This window comes from Salmo salar, chromosome ssa15 (genome assembly GCF_905237065.1).
Source record: "Salmo salar chromosome ssa15, Ssal_v3.1, whole genome shotgun sequence".
In the NCBI taxonomy this organism is placed as follows: domain Eukaryota; kingdom Metazoa; phylum Chordata; class Actinopteri; order Salmoniformes; family Salmonidae; genus Salmo; species Salmo salar.
The window spans coordinates 9,812,500-9,835,807 of NC_059456.1; the positions used below are offsets into that span (position 1 = coordinate 9,812,500).

Sequence of the window (23,308 nt, forward strand, 5' to 3'; positions counted from 1 at the left end):
GGCTGCTTCACCTGTTGATCCAAAACCTATCCAATGGCTGCTTCCTTCACCTGTTGATCCAAAACCTATCCAATGGCTGCTTCACCTGTTGATCCAAAACCTATCCAATGGCTGGCTGCTTCACCTGTTGATCCAAAACCTATCCAATGGCTGATTCACCTGTTGATCCAAAACCTATCCAATGGCTGCTTCACCTGTTGATCCAAAACCTATCCAATGGCTGCTTCCTTCACCTGTTGATCCAAAACCTATCCAATGGCTGCTTCACCTGTTGATCCAAAACCTATCCAATGGCTGGCTGCTTCACCTGTTGATCCAAAACCTATCCAATGGCTGCTTCACCTGTTGATCCAAAACCTATCCAATGGCTGCTTCACCTGTTGATCCAAAACCTATCCAATGGCTGCTTCACCTGTTGATCCAAAACCTATCCAATGAATGGCTGCTTCCTTCACCTGTTGATCCAAAACCTATCCAATGAAGAGCTGCTTCACCAGCGTTTCCACAGGGATGCTGGTCCATGTTGACTCCAATGCTTCCCACAGTTGTGTTAAATTGGCTGGATGTCCTTTGGGTGGTGGACCGTTCTTGATACACTTGATAATCTGTCGAGAGTGAAAAACCCAGAAACGTTGCAGTTCTTGACACACTCAATCCGGTCATCCTGGCACCTACAACCATACTCCGTTCAAAGGCACTTAAATATTTGGTCTTGCCCATTCACCCTCTGAATGGCACACATACACAATCCATGTCTCAAATGTCTCAAGACTTAAAAATCCTTCTTTAACCTGTCTCCTCCCCTTCATCTACACTGATTTGAAGTGGATTTAGTGACATCAGTAAGGGATCATAGCTTTCACCTGGATTCACCAGGTCAATTTAGCTTACAATTGGCTCATTCATCCCCCCTTCCTCTCCCCTGTAACTATTCCCCAGGTTGTTGCTGTAAAGGAGAATGTGTTCTCAGTCAACTTACCTGGTAAATTAAGGGTACTCCTTAATTTATGTCATGGAAAGAGAAGGTGTTCCTAATGTTTTGTACACTCAATGTATATAACCACTAATATGAGAGTCCTACCATCTCTTCCCACAGCAGTAGGATTATATTTACGCCTGCAGCCATGTTAGAACACATAGTTAGAGGACGTAACATTGTATCTGTACCATTATAGCGTCTGTGAGAGCACGGGCAGCGCCATTGAGGCCATCTCCATTTTGAGATAGTCAATTTTCTTCTTCTGTTACTTCTATGAGTTGGCAAACAAACTGAAAGGGTACATACTGACACCCAGAGGGGTGTTTGAACAAGCCTAAAGCCAAGGTTGGTGCATACTGCCACCTAGAGGGGTGTTGTTTGAACAGGCCTAAAGCCAAGGTTGGTGCATACCGCCCTCTAGAGGGTGTTGTTTGAACAGGCCTAAAGCCAAAGTTGGTGACGTACTGCCACCTAGAGGGGTGTTGTTTGAACAGGCCTAAAGCCAAAGTTGGTGATTTACTGCCACCTGCAGTTATGGAATGTTTGCTCACCAGTATAATTCATTGGCTGAACCCTCCTGATGTCCTGGATGGACGTATGTGATCCTTCCTTAACCCATAGGAAGTCCCACCCGGGTTGACTACTTCAAAAATTGTGAAATTTCACAGTGGTGCCGCTCTTTGCTAAAAGAGGATTTTTGGGCACTAGAGTCTTCTATCATTCTCTATGGTAGAACCCTAGTCAGGTTTCAGCACCCAATACATGAGATAATACTGCCTCCTACTGACATGACTTGATAATGCAGGATGGGTAGACTAGACCGGGCAATGATGGGCTCCTGGGTACTTCCTCGTTTTACGGGTCTACAGAGTTGGAGCAGCATCAGAACTACTGCTAGAGTTTGGTTTTGAAGCCAGAGAGGATGGGTCGGAGTTAGATTTCACTGTTAGTTTCAAACACAAAATAATTGGAACAGTTTCAGTTAATAAAACCGATGACTTGACAATTTTTGATGAAGGTACTGATGATGAGTGCACTGTTGATTGTACGCGTTGCATGCGTGGCCTTGCTGTAACTGTCACGACCCATGACATTGGCTACAAATTATTAGTTATTTCTCACAGTGTTGCGGGACCGCGGTGCTTGGCAACAGGAGTGAAGGACACTGTGTCAAGGTGTTGTTGCCGTTCATGGTCTCCCCAGTCGACTGTATCACATGACATCTAGATGGCTAACCAATGTGAGATATTTCTTGTGTAAACTGCTATCTTATTTAAAATGTAATCCTGGGAGGGTGAAATGTCTGGTAGACACCTCGATACAACACCACTGCACTGAATGATAGGGTTTTCGGACCTGGCCTATATAGCCTAATATCTAATTGCCTTTTGCTGTTCAGCTCCAGGTTTGAAACTAAGTTGAACGATATGCACGTAGAGATGCTATAAGTCATGTAATTCTACGGATATGTGGACCTGTCTGGACTATACTCTCTATTCTGACTGCCGCTTCCTGTTCCTCTCCCAGGCACCATCAACAACCAGCAGTACCAGATCTTCAACCTGACCTCTCTCACCAAGTCAGAGGCCGTCCTGTCGGCCACGCTCCACTACTACATAGGAGACCTCCAGAACAGCACCAGGCACCCAGGCTGCACCAACACCATCAAGCCCAGGCCCAAGAGCTGTGGTGCTCCGTCCCCATCCCTGTCCCGCCACGGCCCCAGGAGACACAGCCACGTCCAGATGGGTGTGTGGAGCTTCGCCTCAGTGGATAACCATACCAGGACTTTGGGCCACTTTGTAATCAACATGTCTACACTATACAGGGACTTCATCTCTTGGCAGTGGAAGGACGTCACCCAGGTGGTGAACCAGGTCAAGCATCATGATGAGCTGCTGATCGGGATAGACGTGGCATCCCAGCCTGGACCCAGGCCCTGGAAGAAGCTCCTCTCAGACCGCTTTCCTTACATCCTGGTCTACGCCAACGATTCGACCATCTCCGAACCTGAGAGCGTGTTGTCGACACTACAGAGTCATCAGAGGCATCAAACCACGATGACCACGGAAGAAGGGGCATTCGCCTCCGGCTTCCATAAACTGGGGCTGCACGCTCGGAATAGCACCGCCGCTCAACAACAGACGCCTCGTCACAGACGCCGGCGCTCGACTAGCGTCCTCCTCCCGCTCCAGAACAACGAGTTACCGGGGCCGGAGTACCCGTATGAGACGATGGGCTGGGACGAGAACAGCCCCTACGAACCGCTGGAGAACAAGCAGGTCCGTCGGCCGAGGAAAAAGACGCGTGGTAAGAGCCAGAGGCACGACGGTAAGATGCCCCTGCTGCAGTTTGACGAGCAGACGATAAAGAAGGCTCGTAAGAAGCAGTGGAACGAACCACGGAACTGTGCTCGTCGCTACCTGAAGGTGGACTTTGCAGACATTGGCTGGAGCGAGTGGATTATATCTCCCAAGTCTTTTGATGCCTACTACTGCTCAGGGTCATGCCAGTTCCCCATGCCTAAGGTATGTCTTCATGCTTCATGGCATCGGGTTTATGAACTGATATACGCTGAGTGTAAAAAAAACATTAAGGAAACCTGCTCTTTCCGGAGGGGATTTTGAAAGGTGTCCTTAATGTTTTGCAAAGATGAACCTACAAAGAGAACCATCAATAAATGGGAAATAGGATTATATATATATATATATTAGGGCTGTGGCGATTATGGAATTTATTTATTTTTGTTCATAATTATCAGTTATACGATAACTGTGCCAGCCCTAATATATACAGTATATTTAAGTAATATAGCCCTGGGGGTGTGGTATACCGCCAATATACCACGGCCAATATAGCCCTGGGGGTGTGGTATACCGCCAATATACCACGGCTAATATAGCCCTAGGGGGTGTGGTATATGGCCAATATACCACGGCCAATATAGCCCTGGGGGTGTGGTATACCGCCAATATACCACGGCTAATATAGCTCTAGGGGGTGTGGTATACCGCCAATATACCACGGCTAATATAGCTCTAGGGGGTGTGGTATATGGCCAATATACCACGGCCAATATAGCCCTGGGGGTGTGGTATACCGCCAATATACCACGGCTAATATAGCCCTAGGGGGTGTGGTATATGGCCAATATACCACGGCCAATATAGCCCTGGGGGTGTGGTATACCGCCAATATACCACGGCTAATATAGCTCTAGGGGGTGTGGTATACCGCCAATATACCACGGCTAATATAGCTCTAGGGGGTATGGTATACCGCCAATATACCACGGCTAATATAGCCCTAGGGGGTGTGGTATACGGCCAATATACCACGGCTAATATAGCCCTAGGGGGTATGGTATACGGCCAATATACCACAGCTAATATAGCCCTAGGGGGTGTGGTATATGGCAATATACCACGGCTAATATAGCCCTAGGGGGTGTGGTATATGGCCAATATACCACGGCTAATATAGCCCTGGGGGTATGGTATATGGCCAATATACCACAGCTAATATAGCCCTAGGGGGTGTGGTATATGGCAATATACCACGGCTAAGGGCTGTTCTTAGGCACGACGGAACACATTCATAAACTGGCTGGTTCGAGCCCTGAATGCTGATTGGCTGAGAGCCGTGGTGATATCAGACTATATACCACGGTTATGACAAAACATGTATTTTTACGGCTCTAATTACGTTGGTAACCAGTTTATAATAGCAATAAGGCACCTCGGGGGTTTGTGGTATATGGCCAATATACCATGGCTAAGGGCTGTGTCCAGGCATTCCGCGTTGCGTCGTGCTTCAGAACAGCCGTTAGCTGTGGTATATTGGCCATATACCACAACTCATACCGTGGCATTGTTGAATACTTGTTTCTGATTGGCTTGAAGGGAATTCTACAGTGTGCATTATTTCCCTATATCTCACAGCATATCAGCACGGTAGAATTCAATGGTTATAGAAGTTCATTCTTAAATGTTCTATGTTTGAGCTGCTTTTTGAAAGCAAAAGTTTAATTGAAAACATTACTGGTATTGTTGAATTAGATTTTCATAATAGCAAGCTAAGACTGATGTTTTGGTTAGCTAAACTAGCAAGTCTGTATGTTTAGCAAGTAGCCTGGCGGGTAGGAGCATTGGGCCAGTAACCAAAAGGTTGCTGGATTGAATCCCTGAGCTGGCGAGGTAAAAATCCGATGACATGGATTTCGAAAAAGACAGCCACACACATCTCTCTGATTCAGAGGGGTTTGGGTTAAATGCAGAAGACACATTTCAGTTGAAGACATTCAGTTGTATAACTGACTAGGTATCCCCCCTTTCCTTAGTTACCACGGCAACTACTGTCGCTATCTAGTAAACTTGCTAGCTACTTCAGTGGATGTTGAACATATTTCTAGCAGCAAATGTGTTAAATTATAGCCATGATATAAAAGGGATAATCAATTCGGCTCTATGCGTTCTCTGCAACTCCGTGGAAGGTCAGTTCCACTCCGCTAGAAATTAAATTATATTTAATTTCTTCCCGGGAAGGGACTTCCTATGTGTACATGCACCCCAAAACATCTATGAGCCTAACAGACCCGGCACTGGAAGTTGTGCTACCTTAGGTATGATATGATAAAGGATGCAGTGGTGAGTGTCAAAACTGTCAGATGTTATAAAACGAAGTGTGCTATGATGAATTGTGTCCAAGGGCTTCTGAACACTGGTAGCTGTATTCATGTATATAATATCAGCGTAATCTATAACAGGAATAAATGTAGACTGAATTATCTGTTTTCTACTGAAAGGCCCTGAAAGGCCCTGTTCCTATAGAAGACCAACTGAACGCTTAATTTCTTAACTAACTCGTCAGCGTGCTTTTTAAATGATAGCTTTTCGTCAATCCAAATGACCAGATATTTATTGTCGGGGACACGATCATTGGGGGCACCATCTAACGTACTTATGCACAAATCATCAGTTACAATATTACATGATTTGGAAAATAACATGTACTTGGTTTTACCAGCATTTAGTACCAACTTTAGGTTAACCAAGGCTTTCTGCAAGCTAGTAAAAACAGATTGAAGAGTCAACAGAGCCTGAGCTACCATAGGGACAGTAGCGTATACAACAGTGATGTCTGCGTACAGATTAAAATGACAGTTTTGTACAGATAGACCAATTCTATTAATGTAAATAGTGAAAAGAACTGGACCAAGAATCAAACCCTGTGGGACACCTTTTGTTTTGTCTTAACATCCTTATTTAACGCCAAGACACTGTGTTCTGTCTTTTAAATAATTCTCAAACCAGCTACAAGCAGCCTGATCTAAGCCAATCGTAGGGAGTTTCTGAATAAGTAAGGTGTGATCCACAGTGTGAATATCTTGGACAGGTCAATGAAGAGGGCAGCACAGTGTTGAATGCCTTGGACTGGTCAATGAAGAGGGCAGCACAGTGTTGAATGCCTTGGACAGGTCAATGAAGAGGGCAGCACAGTGTTGAATGCCTTGGACAGGTCAATGAAGAGGGCAGCACAGTGTTGAATGCCTTGGACAGGTCAATGAAGAGGGCAGCACAGTGTTGAATGCATTGGACAGGTCAATGAAGAGGGCAGCACAGTGTTGAATGCCTTGGACAGGTCAATGAAGAGGGCAGCACAGTGTTGAATGCCTTGGACAGGTCAATGAAGAGGGCAGCACAGTGTGAATGCCTTGGACAGGTCAATGAAGAGGGCAGCACAGTGTTGAATGCCTTGGACAGGTCAATGAAGAGGGCAGCACAGTGTTGAATGCATTGGACAGGTCAATGAAGAGGGCAGCACAGTGTTGAATGCCTTGGACAGGTCAATGAAGAGGGCAGCACAGTGTTGAATGCATTGGACAGGTCAATGAAGAGGGCAGCACAGTGTTGAATGCCTTGGACAGGTCAATGAAGAGGGCAGCACAGTGTTGAATGCCTTGGACAGGTCAATGAAGAGGGCAGCACAGTGTGAATGCCTTGGACAGGTCAATGAAGAGGGCAGCACAGTGTTGAATGCCTTGGACAGGTCAATGAAGAGGGCAGCACAGTGTTGAATGCATTGGACAGGTCAATGAAGAGGGCAGCACAGTGTTGAATGCCTTGGACAGGTCAATGAAGAGGGCAGCACAGTGTTGAATGCCTTGGACAGGTCAATGAAGAGGGCAGCACAGTGTTGAATGCATTGGACAGGTCAATGAAGAGGGCAGCACAGTGTTGAATGCCTTGGACAGGTCAATGAAGAGGGCAGCACAGTGTTGAATGCCTTGGACAGGTCAATGAAGAGGGCAGCACAGTGTTGAATGCCTTGGACAGGTCAATGAGGAGGGCAGCACAGTGTTGAATGCATTGGAGAGGTCAATGAAGAGGGCAGCACAGTGTTGAATGCCTTGGACAGGTCAATGAAGAGGGCAGCACAGTGTGAATGCCTTGGACAGGTCAATGAAGAGGGCAGCACAGTGTTGAATGCCTTGGACAGGTCAATGAAGAGGGCAGCACAGTGTTGAATGCATTGGAGAGGTCAATGAAGAGGGCAGCACAGTGTTGAATGCCTTGGACAGGTCAATGAAGAGGGCAGCACAGTGTGAATGCCTTGGACAGGTCAATGAAGAGGGCAGCACAGTGTTGAATGCCTTGGACAGGTCAATGAAGAGGGCAGCACAGTGTTTCTTCATATTTAAAAACATTCTGACATCATTTAAAACCAAAGAAGTATCAGAGATGGTACTATATCCTGGTCTGAACCCTGACTGGTTTACATTCAGACGATATGTAGCAGTATCAGAGATGGTAATATATCCTGGTCTGAACCCTGACTGGTTTACATTCAGACGATATGTAGCAGTATCAGAGATGGTACTATATCCTGGTCTGAACCCTGACTGGTTTACATTCAGATGATATGTAGCAGTATCAGAGAAAGCTGTAATAAGCAGGGACCAAGCATATCATCCCCAGTAGATTATTTAACATCAAATCATAAATAGTTGTTCCAATACATCAGACGTAGACAGTTGCTCCAGAGAGTACAAGGATTCACTGGGGGGTTTGTCTGGTCCTCTATCAAGTCGACTAGCGTCTGGGAGAGGAACGAAAAGTTTACTGACTGACCTGGGGGTCTATTAAACCAAGGTTTCATTCAAACAAAAAAAACGGCGGACATAAAAAAAAAAATTCATTAATGATGTCAGATTTCAGTATAACTTGTTTGGGTAGGGAAGGAGAGGAATTTCCACGTTTTAGCGCCTTAACTGTTTTAGATGGACCACCAGCAGAGTCTGCGATAGAACTTAGGAAGTATCTTGATTTAACCTTTTTTACTAAGGACGTGCATTTACTTCTCAGTTGCCTGAAAATCTGCCAGTCCACAACAGCATCAGTTAGTGTAGCTTTGGCCTAGGCATGATTTATTTTTCTAAAGATATCTGAGAGTTCTGTAGAAAACCAGGGATTTTATCTATTTTTTTAGTCTATAGCGTTTAAAAGAAGCGTATTTATCTGCCAGTAATATAATAATAGATGAGAAATGCTCAAGAGCTAATTCAGGGTCAGGTATACACTAAATGATGTCAGGTATACACTTAATGAGGTCAGGTATACACTTGATGAGGTCAGGTATACCCTTGATGAGGTCAGGTATACACTTAATGAGGTCAGGTATACACTTGATGAGGTCAGGTATACACTTAATGAGGTCAGGTATGCACTAATGATACGGGGATCAGAATTACTCTGTCTAGTATCTTTAACACAAGCTATAGGACAATGATCACTAAGGTCACTTGCAAACACACCAGAATACATGTACTTATGGAGGGTATTTGTGAGAATTAAATCTAATAATGAAGATCTATCTAGATTTGTCACATTTAACCGAGTGGGTTTTGTGATTAGCTGGGTTAGATTAAGATCAAGACAAATGTTCTTAAAGTCATCTGAGATCGGTGTCAGCCAGTCCAGGTTGAAGTCACCTAAGACCACCAGTTCAGCTATGATCTGAGATCGGTATCAGCCAGTCCAGGTTGAAGTCACCGAAGACCATCAGTTCAGATGATAGAAAAGGTTTTAAATGCTCAGCTATGATACTAATCACATCAACTAAAGCAGCAGGAGGCCTATACACTCCAGCAACAAATACATGCATATGTTGGCTCATGGTCATATCTAAAACCAAGATTTAACATTTCTGGTGTATAGTGATATTAAGAGCACATGATGCTACAAAAGTGGATTTCACATACATCACCACCCCTCCAACTTTTCTCTGCCTATCACATCTAAAAAATATTGTAATTAGCAATGTCAATGTCCTTATCCATGATCAAACCATTTAACCAAGTCTCTGACAAAAACAAGAATGTCTGTGTTCGTGTCATGCATCCAGATATCATAAAGTCAATTTTTGACATCATACTTCGCACATTTAAATGTAACAAACCCAGCCCTTTGCAGACTTAAAAACAACAGAGGTATCCATTTTTACCCTAACCAGATCCTTGATCATTAAGTAAGTCAGGGCATTTTATAGAAATATAAATTAGATTATCAAAGCTTGGCCTCGATGGGCCTGCGGCTGCATCTATTTGGTGGCTGTTTAAATCCTATTGAAATTAAAACAGGGATAATGTAGATTTCCTTGACTCGACTAGAGTATTTAACATCAGAAACTGTTTGATGTGTCATGATGGTTGGGATAACCTGGGTAGAGTGAGTGCTGGTTATTGCCCCTCCGTCTCTCAGAGCAGCGTTAAAATGACCTTGCAATGTATAAGCCCCGAGATAGTTTGGGTGAATTCCATCTTCTTTGTAGAATATTTTCTCTTTCCAGTGTCAAAGTTATCAATAGACAACATTGAAAGTGTTACAATAACTCTTTAGCCAGACCTGAAGTGATAGACAGCTACTGAATCTACCGAAATTGTTTTCTCTCAGCTATTAGTCGGCAGAACAGAACATAAAAACGGCCCAATTCATAGGCCTATGCTACAAATTAAACACTTTTGAACACGTCTGGTTAGTAGGCTATATAATCAGTTCAATGTCAATAATGTCAAAAACATATCCTAATATTTTGGGATTACACTGATAAAATCACCAATGTCTGTTAAATACATTTTATTTATATGTCTTTGTGCATTGTTGGTTCGGGAAAAACTGTTTGTAATCAAGAGAAAATGTTGCTCTGAAAAAGTCTCAAAAGAAAAATTGCTAATCAAAATATAAGTTTCAGAGAAGAATGGACAGAGAAATAATCACTCTTACCATATTTTTTTGCAATGTCAAACCAGAGTGTCTTGTTGGCAACAAAACGGTTGCCATATTTGCAAATAATGAAATATTAGACATCCTTATGGATCTAAGCATGGGACTTCAAAAGTTACCTTTCCATCCAGACAGAGGCTCAAACGACGCAGAAAAATGTAAGCTTCAACCACTGGCTAAATTAATATGGACAGAATAGCAAAGTTGAATAGCGAATATTGAAGGCCTCAGTTCAGCTTCAGAATGTCACAGAGACTTATCAATATATCTCCATATGCTTCAGAGTCATGACTTTTGTGGGCCATTTTAAAGTTTGTTTTGTAGCATATGGCATCACAGAGTTAAACATTGTTATAGAACGCTTTATATTGTCTGGATACTTTTTATTTATTTATTTATTTCAAAATAAAAAAAGTAACAATGGATCTCCTTTTTGCCCTTTTCTTTAACAAAGGGTATGGCGTACCCTCACTCAATTTGAGCCCTGGTTTTAACCAAACCCACCGAGCCCTTCCCAGACAAGTCGGTATTTATTAAGGAATGCATGGCGACAGTATTTGAGGATTTGGCTATACCAACAAATTCATGGCTAGCATAAATGCCTCTGTCAAACACACCTGTTCTTTTTTTTAATAGGAAGAAATAGGCTCCAACAACGCACTTTTTTAGTTTTTTTTGTTAACGAAGTCAACTTAAAATGAAGATAATTGTTGAAATGAATTTCTTTCAGCTCCATTTGCTGTTCCACTGGTTTGATTATGTCGCTCCAAAGCGTCTACTCTTTCTACCGCAGAGTATGTTATCAGCCTTTGTGGAGCGCCGCAGCGCTGCGTCTCTGCCAACAGCACCGCTGCTTATCAAATCAAATTGTATTGGTATTTTTTTTTTTTTTTTGCAGATGTTATTGCGGGTGTAGCGAAATGCTTGCCATGGGGCGGCAGCAGCGATCACCTAAATAGTCATCATGCCACTGGGTGAGAGGAGTTATCATTGTTTTTGGACAGAATATTGTGAGGTGTTTTGTGTTGTTGGATGTGCGTCTTTGTCAGTTTAGCTCGGGGGGTGGGGGCTAATCATAGAATTATATTTACAATCCTTATTAATTCAATAGCATCTCTGTGGGCGGCTGCCTAATCCTGCCTAACGGGCAGGCCGGCTGTGAGAACTAATCACATAATTATATTTACAATCCCTATTAATTCAATAGCATCTCTGTGGGCCGAGTCATAAAGAATTGTCATTGAACTTTTAAAATGTATGACCTTTTATTGTGGCATAAAACACAACCAGTCATGACGTTTTCATGTGATTGTCAAACAATCAATTTCAAAGGTTTTTTTACTAGGCAACAGGCTCACGTTCATCCACTCCCAACATATCTCCAGCCTCCAAACAGCGGCGAATAGAAAGAGACAAAACACCAGGAAGTGTAATGACATGGGGATTGTGATTAGGTCAGAACTAACGCCTCTATGTGTCTGTCACTCATCTCTGCCTTGGCAACATTTCAGTGTCCTCGGTGAACCACATAGCAGTTTGGAGCGTAGACTTTACTTTTTCAGGTCCAGTCACTCACGTTTCATGCCTCTGACGCCGTAATGATAATGTTGTGATAGCCTACAGTTTTCTTGACATTTTTGGTTTAAATTATTGGCTCCTGTTTAACCGGTACGGCGTATCCCCACTATGTTTAACCGGGACGGCGTAACCCTCACTATGTTTAACCGGTACGGCGTACCCCCACTATGTTTAACCGGTACGGCGTACCCTCACTATGTTTAACCGGTACGGCGTAACCCTCACTATGTTTAACCGGTGCGGCGTACCCCCACTATGTTTAACCGGGACGGCGTACCCCCACTATGTTTAACCGGGACGGCGTACCCCCACTATGTTTAACCGGTGCAGCGTACCCCCACTATGTTTAACCGGTGCAGCGTACCCCAACTATTTATTTTGCCTGGACGCTTTACGGTACCACCTTACTTTCTCCCTTGTATACGTAACCGGTGTAAAATGGCTAGCTAGATTGCGAAGTGCGCGCTAATAGCGTTTCAATCGGTGACGTCACTCGCTCGGAGACCTTGAAGTAGTTGTTCCCCTTTGCACTGCAAGGGCCGCGGCTTTTGTGGAGCGATGGCTAACGACGCTTCGAGGGTGACTGTTGTCGATGTGTGCAGAGGGTCCCTGGTTCGAGCCCAGGTAGGGGTGAGGAGACGGACGGAAGCAACACTGTTACATACATATTTAAGCAATAAGGCACGAGGGGATGTGGTTTATGGCCGATTTTCCGCGGCTAAGGGCTGTTCTTATATACGACGCAACGCGGAGTGCCTGGATACAGCCGTTAGCCGTGGTATATTGGTCATTTACCACAAACCCCCGAGGTGCCTTATTGCTATTACAAACTGGTTACCCATGTAATACGCGTTCTGTTCTTGTCTGATATACCAAGGCTGTCAGCCAATCAGCATTCAGGGTTCGAACCACCCAGTTTATAAATATAAATATATATACAGTTGAAGTCGGAAGTTTACATACACCTTAGCCAAATACATTTAAACCCCGTTTTTTTACAATTCCTGACATTTAATCCCAGTAAAAAATTCCCTGTCTTAGGTCAGTTAGGATCACCACTTTGTTTTAAGAATGTGAAATGTCAGAATAATACTAGAGAGACTATTTTCGCGGCAGGGTAGCCTAGTGGTTAGAGCGTTGGGCTAGTAACTGAAAAGTTGCAAGTTCAAATCCCTGAGCTGACAAGGTAAAAATCTGTCATTCTGCCCCTGAACAAGGCAGTTAACCCACTCTTCCTAGGCTGTCATTGAAAATAAGAATGTGTTCTTAACTGACTTGCCTGGTAAAAGAAAAAATTATTTCAGCTTTTATTTTTTTCATCACATTACCAGTGGGTCAGAAGTTTACATACACTCAATTAGTATTTGGTAGCATTGCCATTAAATTGTTTATCTAGGGTCAAACGTTTCGGTTAGCCTTCCACAAGCTTCCCATAATAAATTGGGTCAATTTTGGCCCATTCCTCCTGAAAGAGCTGGTGTAACTGAGTCAGGTTTGTAGGCCTCCTTGCTTGCACATGCTTTTTCAGTTCTGCCCAAATTTTCAATAGGCTTGAGGTCAGGGCTTTGTGATGGTCACTCCTATACCTTGACTTTGTTGTCCTTAAGCCATTTTGCCACAACTTTGGAAGTATGCTTAGGGTCATTGTCCATTTGGAAGACCCATTTGTGACCAAGCTTTAACTTGCTGACTGGTGTCTTGAGATGTTGCTTCAATATATCCCCATAATTTTCCTTCCTCATGATGCAATCTATTTTGTGAAGTGCACCAGTCTCTCCTGCAGCAAAGCACCCCCACAACATGATGCTGCCAGCCCCGTGCTTCACAGTTGGGATGGTGTTCGTCGGCTTGCAAGCCTCCCCCTTTTTCCTCCAAACATAACGATGGTCATTATGGCCAAACAGTTATATTTTTGTTTCATCAGACCAGAGGACATTTCTCTAAAAAGTACGATCTTTGTCCCCATGTGCAGTTGCAAACCGTAATCTGGCTTCTTTTTGGCTGTTTTGGAGCAGTGGCTTCTTCCTTGCTGAGCGGCCTTTCAGGTTATGTCGATATAGGACTCGTTTTACTGTGGATATAGATACTTTTGTACCGGTTTCCTCCAGCATCTTCACAATGGTCCTTTGCTGTTGTTCCGGGATTGATTTGCACTTTTCACACCAAAGTACGTTCATCTCTAGGAGACAGAACGCGTCTCCTTCCTGAGCGGTATGATGGCTGCATGGTCCCATGGTGTTTATACTTGCGTACTATTGTTTGTACAGATGAACGTGGTACCTTCAGACGTTTGGAAATTGCTCCCAAGGATGAACCAGACTTGTGGAGGTCTCCAATTTTTTTCTGAGGTCTTGGTTGATTATCTTTTGATTTTCCCATGATGTCAAGCAAAGAGGCACTGAGTTTGAAGGTAGGCCTTGAAATACATCCACAGGTACACCTCTATTTGACTCAAATGTTGTCAATTAGCCTATCAGAAGCTTTTAAAGCCATGTCATCATTTTCTGGAATTTTCCAAGCTGTTTAAAGGCACAGTCAACTTAGTGTACGTAAACTTCTGACCCACTGGAATTGTGATAAAGTGAATTATAAGTGAAATAATCTGTCTGTAAACAATTGTTGGAAAAATGACTTGTGTCATGCACAAAGCAGATGTCCATATCGACTTGCCAAAACTATAGTTTGTTATCAAGAAATTTGTGGAGTGGTTAAAAAATTAGTTTTAATGACTCCAACCTAAGTGTATGTGTCACGGTTGTCGTTGGGAAAGGAGGACCAAAATGCAGCAGAAATAAGTGTACTCATCCTCTTTATTAAATAAAGAAGGAAAACTGAAAACAACAAACACATACACTGAAACACTACGACAAAATAACAGTCTGGCAAGGCACACGGCTAAACACAGAACAATCTCCCACAACATACAAACACACCCTAATATATGGGACTCTCAATCAAAGGCAAATAGACCACACCTGCCTTCAATTGAGAGTCTCCACCCCAATTACCTAAACATAGAACCAGACTCACTAGACTAAACATAGAATTACATGAATATCAAACAGTGCCCAAAAACCCCGGAATACATAAATCAAATGCCCTTCTAGAAAAACACCACCCCGAACCACATAAAACAAATACCCTCTGCCACGTCCTGACCAAACTACAATAACAATTAACCCTTATACTGGCCAGGACGTGACAGTATGTAAACTTCCGACTTCAACTGTAAAATATACTTTGATTTGTTTATCACTTTTTGGTTACTACATGATTTCATATGTGTTATTTCATCGTTTTTATCTTCACTATTATTTTACAATATAGTCCACTCAGTTTGGACCTGGCTGTATATAGGGCTTGAGGTTACAGTGTAGTGCGAAACCCCCTGGGTTTCGTTTGTAGTCAGAGAATGCTCTTTCCTTGTGAAGATCCTGCTTCACATGCCTCAGGTTTGGTTCCAGAAACAACCCTTACTCCCTAGACATGTGAAGGATCAGAGGAAGGTCTTAGGGCTCCTGGGGACAACTAGGTATTACTCATGGTGATAATGGAAGAACCTGTCACTCATATAACCAGTCATGTTTTAGCTGGACTAGACAGTGTGTCTGAACATGCAAAAGTTGTCAAAAAATGAGGTGTCCTCAGGACCCCCATCACCAGCTTCTTGTTCTCCAGGTGGTCACCTGGTTGGAACATTAAGCAGGTGGCAAAAATACAGGTTTCCCTTCAAAAAGAGATACTCAAGGGGGGACTTCCTGGTTAAATAAAGGATAAAACGTTTTAACTATGACCTACTGTCAAATGTCCTCCCATTTCATAGAACTGTCATGTTTGTTGTCATAAGGTGAATGTTGTTGTTCACTTCCTCCTTCTCTTCTGTCCTGTAGTCTCTGAAGCCTAGTAACCACGCCACCATCCAGAGCATTGTGAGAGCGGTAGGGGTGGTGTCCGGTATCCCTGAGCCCTGCTGTGTCCCAGACAAGATGTCTTCCCTCTCCATCCTCTTCTTCGACGAGGACAAGAACGTGGTGCTCAAAGTCTACCCAAACATGACTGTGGAGTCCTGCGCCTGCAGATAGGGACAATTACCACACACACACACACACACACACACACAGGCACATTCACAAAGAAACACACACACAGCCGGACAATAAGAAATGCTCCGCTCTCTCTCTCTCTCTCTCTCTCTCTCTCTCTCTCTCTCTCTGTCAGTCTCTCTCTCTCGCTCTCTCTCTTTCTCTCTCCTGCTCTCCTCTCTCTCTTTCTCTCTATTTCTCTCTCTGTGTCAGTCTCCCTTTCTCCCTCTCTCTCCCTCTCTCTCGCTGTCTCTCTCAAATCAACATCAAAGTGGTGACGTATACATCTTTTGCAGATGTTATTGCAGGTGCAGTAATACCTAGCAATACAAAACAATACACACATAATCCCAGAAAGTAAAAAGAAAGAAATTAAGAAATATCAGAAAGAGAAATGCCAGAGTCTGGGAATATAAATATCTACACTGAGTGGACATTAAGGACACCTGTTATTTCCATGACCGACTGACCAGGTGAATCCAGGTGAAATCTATGATCCCTCATTGATGTCACCTGTTAAATCCACTTCAATTAGTCTAGATGAAGGGGATGTTTAAGCCTTGAGACAATTGAGACATGGATTGTGTATGTGTGTATTAATAGACAGTATAGACAGTATGGACTTTATATGAATAGAAAAGGTGTGTACAGCAGGAGTTATATAGGATGAGCCTTCACTAGAATACAGTATATACATATGAAATGAGTAAAACATTATTTAAACATTATTAAAGAGACCAGTGTTCAATGACTATGTACACAGGGCAGAGTACCCTGCACCTTAGAGTGGTAGCTGGCTAGTAACAGTAACTAAGGTTCAGGGTACTGGGTGGAGGCAGGCTAGTAACAGTAACTAAGGTTCAGGGCAGGGTACTGGGTGGAGGCAGGCTAGTAACAGTCACTAAGGTTCAGGGCAGGGTACTGGGTGGAGGCTGGCTAGTAACAGTCACTAAGGTTCAGGGCAGGGTACTGGGTGGAGGCAGGCTAGTAACAATGACTAAGGTTCAGGGCAGGGTACTGGGTGGAGGCCGGCTAGTAACAGTCACTAAGGTTCAGGGCAGGGTACTGGGTGGAGGCTGGCTAGTAACAGTCACTAAGGTTCAGGGCAGGGTACTGGGTGGAGGCTGGCTAGTAACAGTGACTAAGGTTCAGGGCAGGGTACTGGGTGGAGGCCGGCTAGTAACAGTAACTAAGGTTCAGGGCAGGGTACTGGGTGGAGGCTGGCTAGTAACAGTCACTAAGGTTCAGGGTACTGAGTGGTAGCTGGCTAGTAACAGTCACTAAGGTTCAGGGCAGGGTACTGGGTGGAGGCTGGCTAGTAACAGTCACTAAGGTTCAGGGCAGGGTACTGGGTGGAGGCTAGTAACAGTCACTAAGGTTCAGGGCAGGGTACTGGGTGGAGACAGGCTAGTAACAGTCACTAAGGTTCAGGGCAGGCTTCTGGGTGGAGGCTGGCTAGTAACAGTCACTAAGGTTCAGGGCAGGGTACTGGGTGGAGGCTAGTAACAGTCACTAAGGTTCAGGGCAGGGTACTGGGTGGTAGCTGGCTAGTAACAGTGACTAAGGTTCAGGGCAGGGTACTGGGGGAGGCTAGATGGTAGCGGGGAGGCCGGCTAGTGGTGACTGTTTAACAGTCCGATGACCTGGAGAAGTTTTTCAGTCTCTCGGCCATAGCTTTGATGCACCCTGTACTGTCTCCGCCTTCTAGATGGTAGCAGGGTGAACAGGCCATGGCTCGGGTGGCTGAGGTCCTTGGGGATCTTCTAGATGGTAGCGGGGTGAACAGGCCGTGGCTCGGGGTGGCTGAGGTCCTTGATGATCTTCTAGATGGTAGCGTGGGTGAAGAGGCCGTGGCTCGGGTGGCTGAGGTCCTTGATGATCTTCTAGATGGTAGCGGGGTGAACAGGCCGTGGCTCGGGTGGCTGAGGTCCTTGATGATCTTCCAGATGGTACAGGGGTGAACAGGACAGTGGCTCGGGGTGGCTGAGGTCCTTGGTGATCTTCTAGATGGTAGCAGGGTGAACAGGCCGTGGCTCGGGTGGCTGAGGTCCTTGATGATCTTCTAGATGGTAGCGGGGTGAATAGGCCGTGGCTCGGGGTGGCTGAGGTCCTTGATGATCTTCTAGATGGTAGCGGGGTGAATAGGCCGTGGCTCTGGGTGGCTGAGGTCCTTGATGATCTTCTAGATGGTAGCGGGGTGAACAGGACAGTGGCTCGGGTGGCTGAGGTCCTTGGTGATCTTCTAGATGGTAGCGGGGTGAACAGGCCGTGGCTCGGGGTGGCTGAGGTCCTTGATGATCTTCCAGATGGTAAAGGGGTGAACAGGACAGTGGCTCGGGTGGCTGAGGTCCTTGGTGATCTTCTAGATGGTAGCAGGGTGAACAGGACAGTGGCTCGGGTTGCTGAGGTCCTTGATGATTTTCTAGATGGTAGCGGGTGAACAGGCCGTGGCTCGGGTGGCTGAGGTCCTTGATGATCTTCTAGATGGTAGCAGGGTGAACAGGCCGTGGCTCGGGTGGCTGAGGTCCTTGGTGATCTTCTAGATGGTGGTGGGGTGAACAGGCCGTGGCTCAGGTGGCTGAGGTCCTTGATGATCTTCTAGATGGTAGTGGGGTGAACAGGCCGTGGCTCAGGTGGCTGAGGTCCTTGATGATCTTCTAGATGGTAGAGGGGTGAACAGGCTGTGGCTCGGGTGGAGGAGGTCCTTGATGATCTTCTAGATGGTAGCGGGGTGAACAGGCCGTGGCTCTCAGTGGTGCGTCTGTAGAAGTTCGGGAGGGTCGTAGAGGCCAAGCCACATTTCTTCAGCCTCTACTCACAGACACACACACACGCCCAGACACAAGCACACACACACACACACACACACACACACACACACACACACACACACACACACACACACACACACACACACACACACACACACACACACACACACACACACACACACACACAGAACAACCTCTCTGCAACAAAGCCACCTAGTGATTACTGTCACCTATCTAAATGGAGATGAGATGGTTGGTTGATTAACCTTTTCAGGAAAGGACTACTGGACCTCCTATTGGAAGCCTGAAGCCCTCCGGGGAATACTGAAGCATTCTGTAGAATACTGAAGCACCCTGGAGAATACTGAAGCATTCTGTAGAATACTGAAGCACTCCGGAGAATACTAAAGCATTCTGTAGAATACTGAAGCATTCTGTAGAATACTGAAGCACTCTGGAGAATATTGAAGCACCCTGGAGAATACTGAAGAACCCTGGAGAATACTGAAGCATTCTGTAGAATACTGAAGCACCCTGGAGAATACTGAAGCATTCTGTAGAATACTGAAGCACCCTGGAGAATACTGCAGCACCCTGGAGAATACTGAAGCACCCTGGAGAGTACTGAAGCACTCTGGAGAATACTGAAGCATCCTGGAGACTTCTGAAGCACTCTGGAGAATACTGACGCATCCTGGAGAATGCAGAAGCACCCTGGAGAATACTGAAGCACCCTGGAGAATACTGAAGCACCCTGGAGAATACTGAAGCACTATGGAGAATACTGAAGAACCCTGTAGAATACTGAAGCATCCTGGAGAATGCTGAAGCACCCTGTAGAATACTGAAGCACTATGGAGAATACTGAAGAACCCTGTAGAATACTGAAGCATCCTGTAGAATGCTGAAGCACCCTGTAGAATACTGAAGCACCCTGGTGAATACTGAAGCACCCTGGAGAATACTGAAGCATCCTGGAGAATAAACAACTCACTAGTCTCATCTTCATCATCATCATCACCACCCTCATCACCAACCTCATCATCAGAGTTTCTTGCCTGTTTGAACACAATAAAACAGGACCTATTGCAGATTGAGCTAGTACCTTAAAGAGGGACAAAAAAAAAAAAGAATGAAAGACTTAGGAACTCCAGATCGGTTTCCTGATAGATCTGGACTAACACAGGACCTAAGTAGACTACTGTCTCAGTGGGACTAACACAGGACCTAAGTAGACTACTGTCTCAGTGGGATTAACACAGGACCTCAGTAGACTACTGCCTCAGTGGGACTAACACAGGACCTCAGTAGACTACTGCCTCAGTGGGACTAACACAGGACCTCAGTAGACTACTGCCTCAGTGGGACAAACACAGGACCTCAGTAGACTACTGCCTCTACTGGGTTGAGCAGAAACTTTTCCTCTTACTGAAGAGGTCAGACACGTGCTTTATCCTAACTCCTTCACACCCCAGTTCAGAATAGTTTTGTACCATTACCTAAGAACCATCCGCCTCCTCCTCCCACCTTCACATCCCTCCTCCTCCTCCTCCTCCCACCTTCATGTCCCCCTCTCCTCCTCCTCCTCCCACCTTCACGTCCCCCTCTCCTCCTCCTCCTCCCACCTTCATGTCCCCCTCTCCTCCTCCTCCTCCCACCTTCACGTCCCCCTCTCCTCCTCCTCCTCTCCTCCTCCTCCCACCTTCACGTCCCCCTCCTCCTCCTCCCACCTTCATGTCCCCCTCTCCTCCTCCTCCCAACTTCACGTCCCCCCTCTCCTCCTCCTCCTCCCACCTTCACGTCCCCCTCTCCTCCTCCTCCCACCTTCACATCCCCCTCTCCTCCTCCTCCTCTCCTCCTCCTCCTCTCCTCCTCCTCCTCCCACCTTCACGTCCCTTCCCCCTCTCCTCCTCCTCCTCCCACCTTCACGTCCCCCCTCTCCTCCTCCTCCTCCCACCTTCATGTCCCCCCTCTCCTCCTCCTCCTTCCACCTTCACGTCCCCCTCGCCTCCTCCCCCTCTCCTCCTCCTCCTCCCACCTTCACGTCCCCCTCTCCTCCTCCTCCTCTCCTCCTCCTCCTCCCACCTTCACGTCCCCCTCTCCTCCTCCTCCCGTCCTCCTCCTCCCACCTTCACGTCCCCCTCTCCTCCTCCTCCTCCCACCTTCACGTCCCCCTCTCCTTCTCCCCCTCTCTTCCTCCTCCCACCTTCACGTCCCCCCTCTCCTCCTCCCCCTCTCCTCCTCCTCCTCCCACCTTCACGTCCCCCCCTCTCCTCCTCCCCCTCTCCTCCTCCTCCTCCTCCTCCCACCTTCACCTCCCCCTCTCCTCCTCCTCCTCCCACCTTCATGTCCCCCTCTCCTCCTCCTCCTCTCCTCCTCTTCCTCCTCTCCTCTCTGTACGACATGACTCTATGTTACAGTGTCTATGTCCTTAACTATTTTCTTGTTACTTACTGTATATGAACATCATGTATACAAACATAAATTTTGCCTTGGCTGCTATAAAGAGAGATATTTTATTCCAAAGCCAGATATTGTGGTGTAGAGTGCATTACATACATCTGTTTATTTGAGATTGTTGATCCATAAAATATACATATTGATAGACTTTCTTTTAATATGAAAAAAGAAAGTAAGCTATATTTCATACATTCAGGGCTTGGAAAGGAATGGCATGAACAAAAACAGTCTGTTTTAAGCAATTTGCTTCTAGGCTATAGCCTAGTTTTTTTTCATGTGAATATCTTGTATTAAAGTGTTGTAGTTGAATATGCTTTGTGCTGCTACTTCTGCATCCGCCAAGTGTAACAGCACCCACTATCTGAGAGGAGGACCTGGCTTGATCTGAGAGGAGGACCTGGCTTGATCTGAGAGGAGCATTACTCCATCATGGGATCACCTTCACCTCCTAGCCTGACAAACATTATATACAACCTGCGTCCCAGATGGTGCCCTATTCCCTAACGTAGTGCACTACTTTGGACAACAGTCCTATGGGCCCTATTCCCTAATGTAGTGCACTACTTTGGACCACATCCCTATGGGCCCTAGCCAAATATAGTGCACTATAAAGGGAATATGATGACATTTGTGACACAGCCACAGTCTATGGTGACCAAGCATAGTGTTTTACATCACCAGTCGCATATACAAAGGCAGGATATGTAAGAGGCTCCTCCCACTGTACCTGTCTCGTCACAGACAACCAATGAAGGCTTGGTAGCTAGCTATCCGTCTGACTAGACGTTGGTATTGTCTGTTAAAGGCATGTGCTAGTATTTATATCACAAGTCACTGAGAGCCACTGAAAATGGCCCCCTATTCCATATATACTGCATTACTTTTGAGCATAGCTCGAGCCCTGGCCAAAGTAATGCAGTACATAGGGAATAGGGCCCTGGCCTAAAGTAGTGCACTACATAGGGAATAGGGCCCTGACCTAAAGTAGTGCACTACATAGGGAATAGGGCCCTGGCCAAAGTAGTGCACTACAGGGAATAGGGACCTGGCCAAAGTAGTGCACTACATAGGGAATAGGGCCCTGGCCAAAGTAGTGCACTACATAGGGAATAGGGCCCTGGCCAAAGTAGTGCACTACATAGGGAATAAGGTCCTGGCCAAAGTAGTGCACTACATAGGGAATAGAGCCCTGGCCAAAGTAGTGCACTGCATAGGGAATAGGGCCCTGGCCAAAGTAGTGCACTACATAGGGAATAGAGCCCTGGCCAAAGTAGTGCACTACATAGGGAATAGGGCCCTGGCCAAAGTAGTGTACTACATAGGGAATAGGGTACCATTTGGGTTACTCCTCTAGTGAGGCCTTTCCAAACACCAGCATAGGTGCATGTCTCTCTGGTAGCTAGATAGAAAGAACACCTAACATGCATTTACCGTGGATTCAACTATTTCCTACATAATGAAGTCAGACAACCAAATATTTATTTACAACAGATATAGTGAGATGTAGAGGCTAACGTTAGATTGTTTTATATAGATTTTGTACATTGTTTTTTGTACATAAAGGCACTATGTCAATGATATTCTAATGCTGTCTCTTGGAGAAGGGACCACATGCTTTTTGTTGTTGTTGTTGAATGGATTAAAAATTCAGCTCCCTGATCAACTGAAATGAAATTCAGAATGACTGTTTGAAAAAACCTTCGTCGTGAACAATCTAGAACATTCTATGGAACTGTAGAATCACAAAACAACTGAAAGGACTGAATAAGCTGATGACTGTTTTGAGATGAACCGTCTCCAACTAGTAAACATAGATTTACTTTTGTAAAACTGGGTATTTTTTATAAGTAGTACAGAGAAACTTTTCAATGAGTGAATTTAGACTATATTCTTTTGATAATAATTATGGTTGCAAATAAATAAATAAAATCATAATAATGTTTTGCAGATTATTCAATATTTGGATGTGTTCGGTAAACAGTACTTTTATTGTAAACAATATATTGTTTTTGTTTATATGCCAACTATTCTGTACTGCTTGTTTGACATTCTCCAATATTTTGTTCTTCACCTAGTGCCAATGTAGTTCCACATTGTAGTGATGCATGTATCTGAATGGAGGGCTTCCTTACAAGTCATATGGTACAGTGTAAGGGC

At 45.2% G+C, this 23,308-nt stretch overlaps 1 protein-coding gene across 1 annotated transcript in view; it reads left to right on the forward strand.

The window, feature by feature from the left end:
* LOC106570967 (bone morphogenetic protein 3) overlaps positions 1-15,964 on the forward strand; it is a 16,858-nt gene extending 894 nt beyond the window's left edge. The window contains exons 2-3 of the mRNA XM_014143578.2: positions 2,507-3,507; positions 15,729-15,964. Of these exons, the coding sequence (XP_013999053.1) occupies positions 2,507-3,507; positions 15,729-15,920 (1,193 nt within the window). The 3' untranslated portion in view covers positions 15,921-15,964. The remainder of the gene's footprint in view (positions 1-2,506; positions 3,508-15,728) is intronic.
* Positions 15,965-23,308: the final 7,344 nt, after the last annotated feature.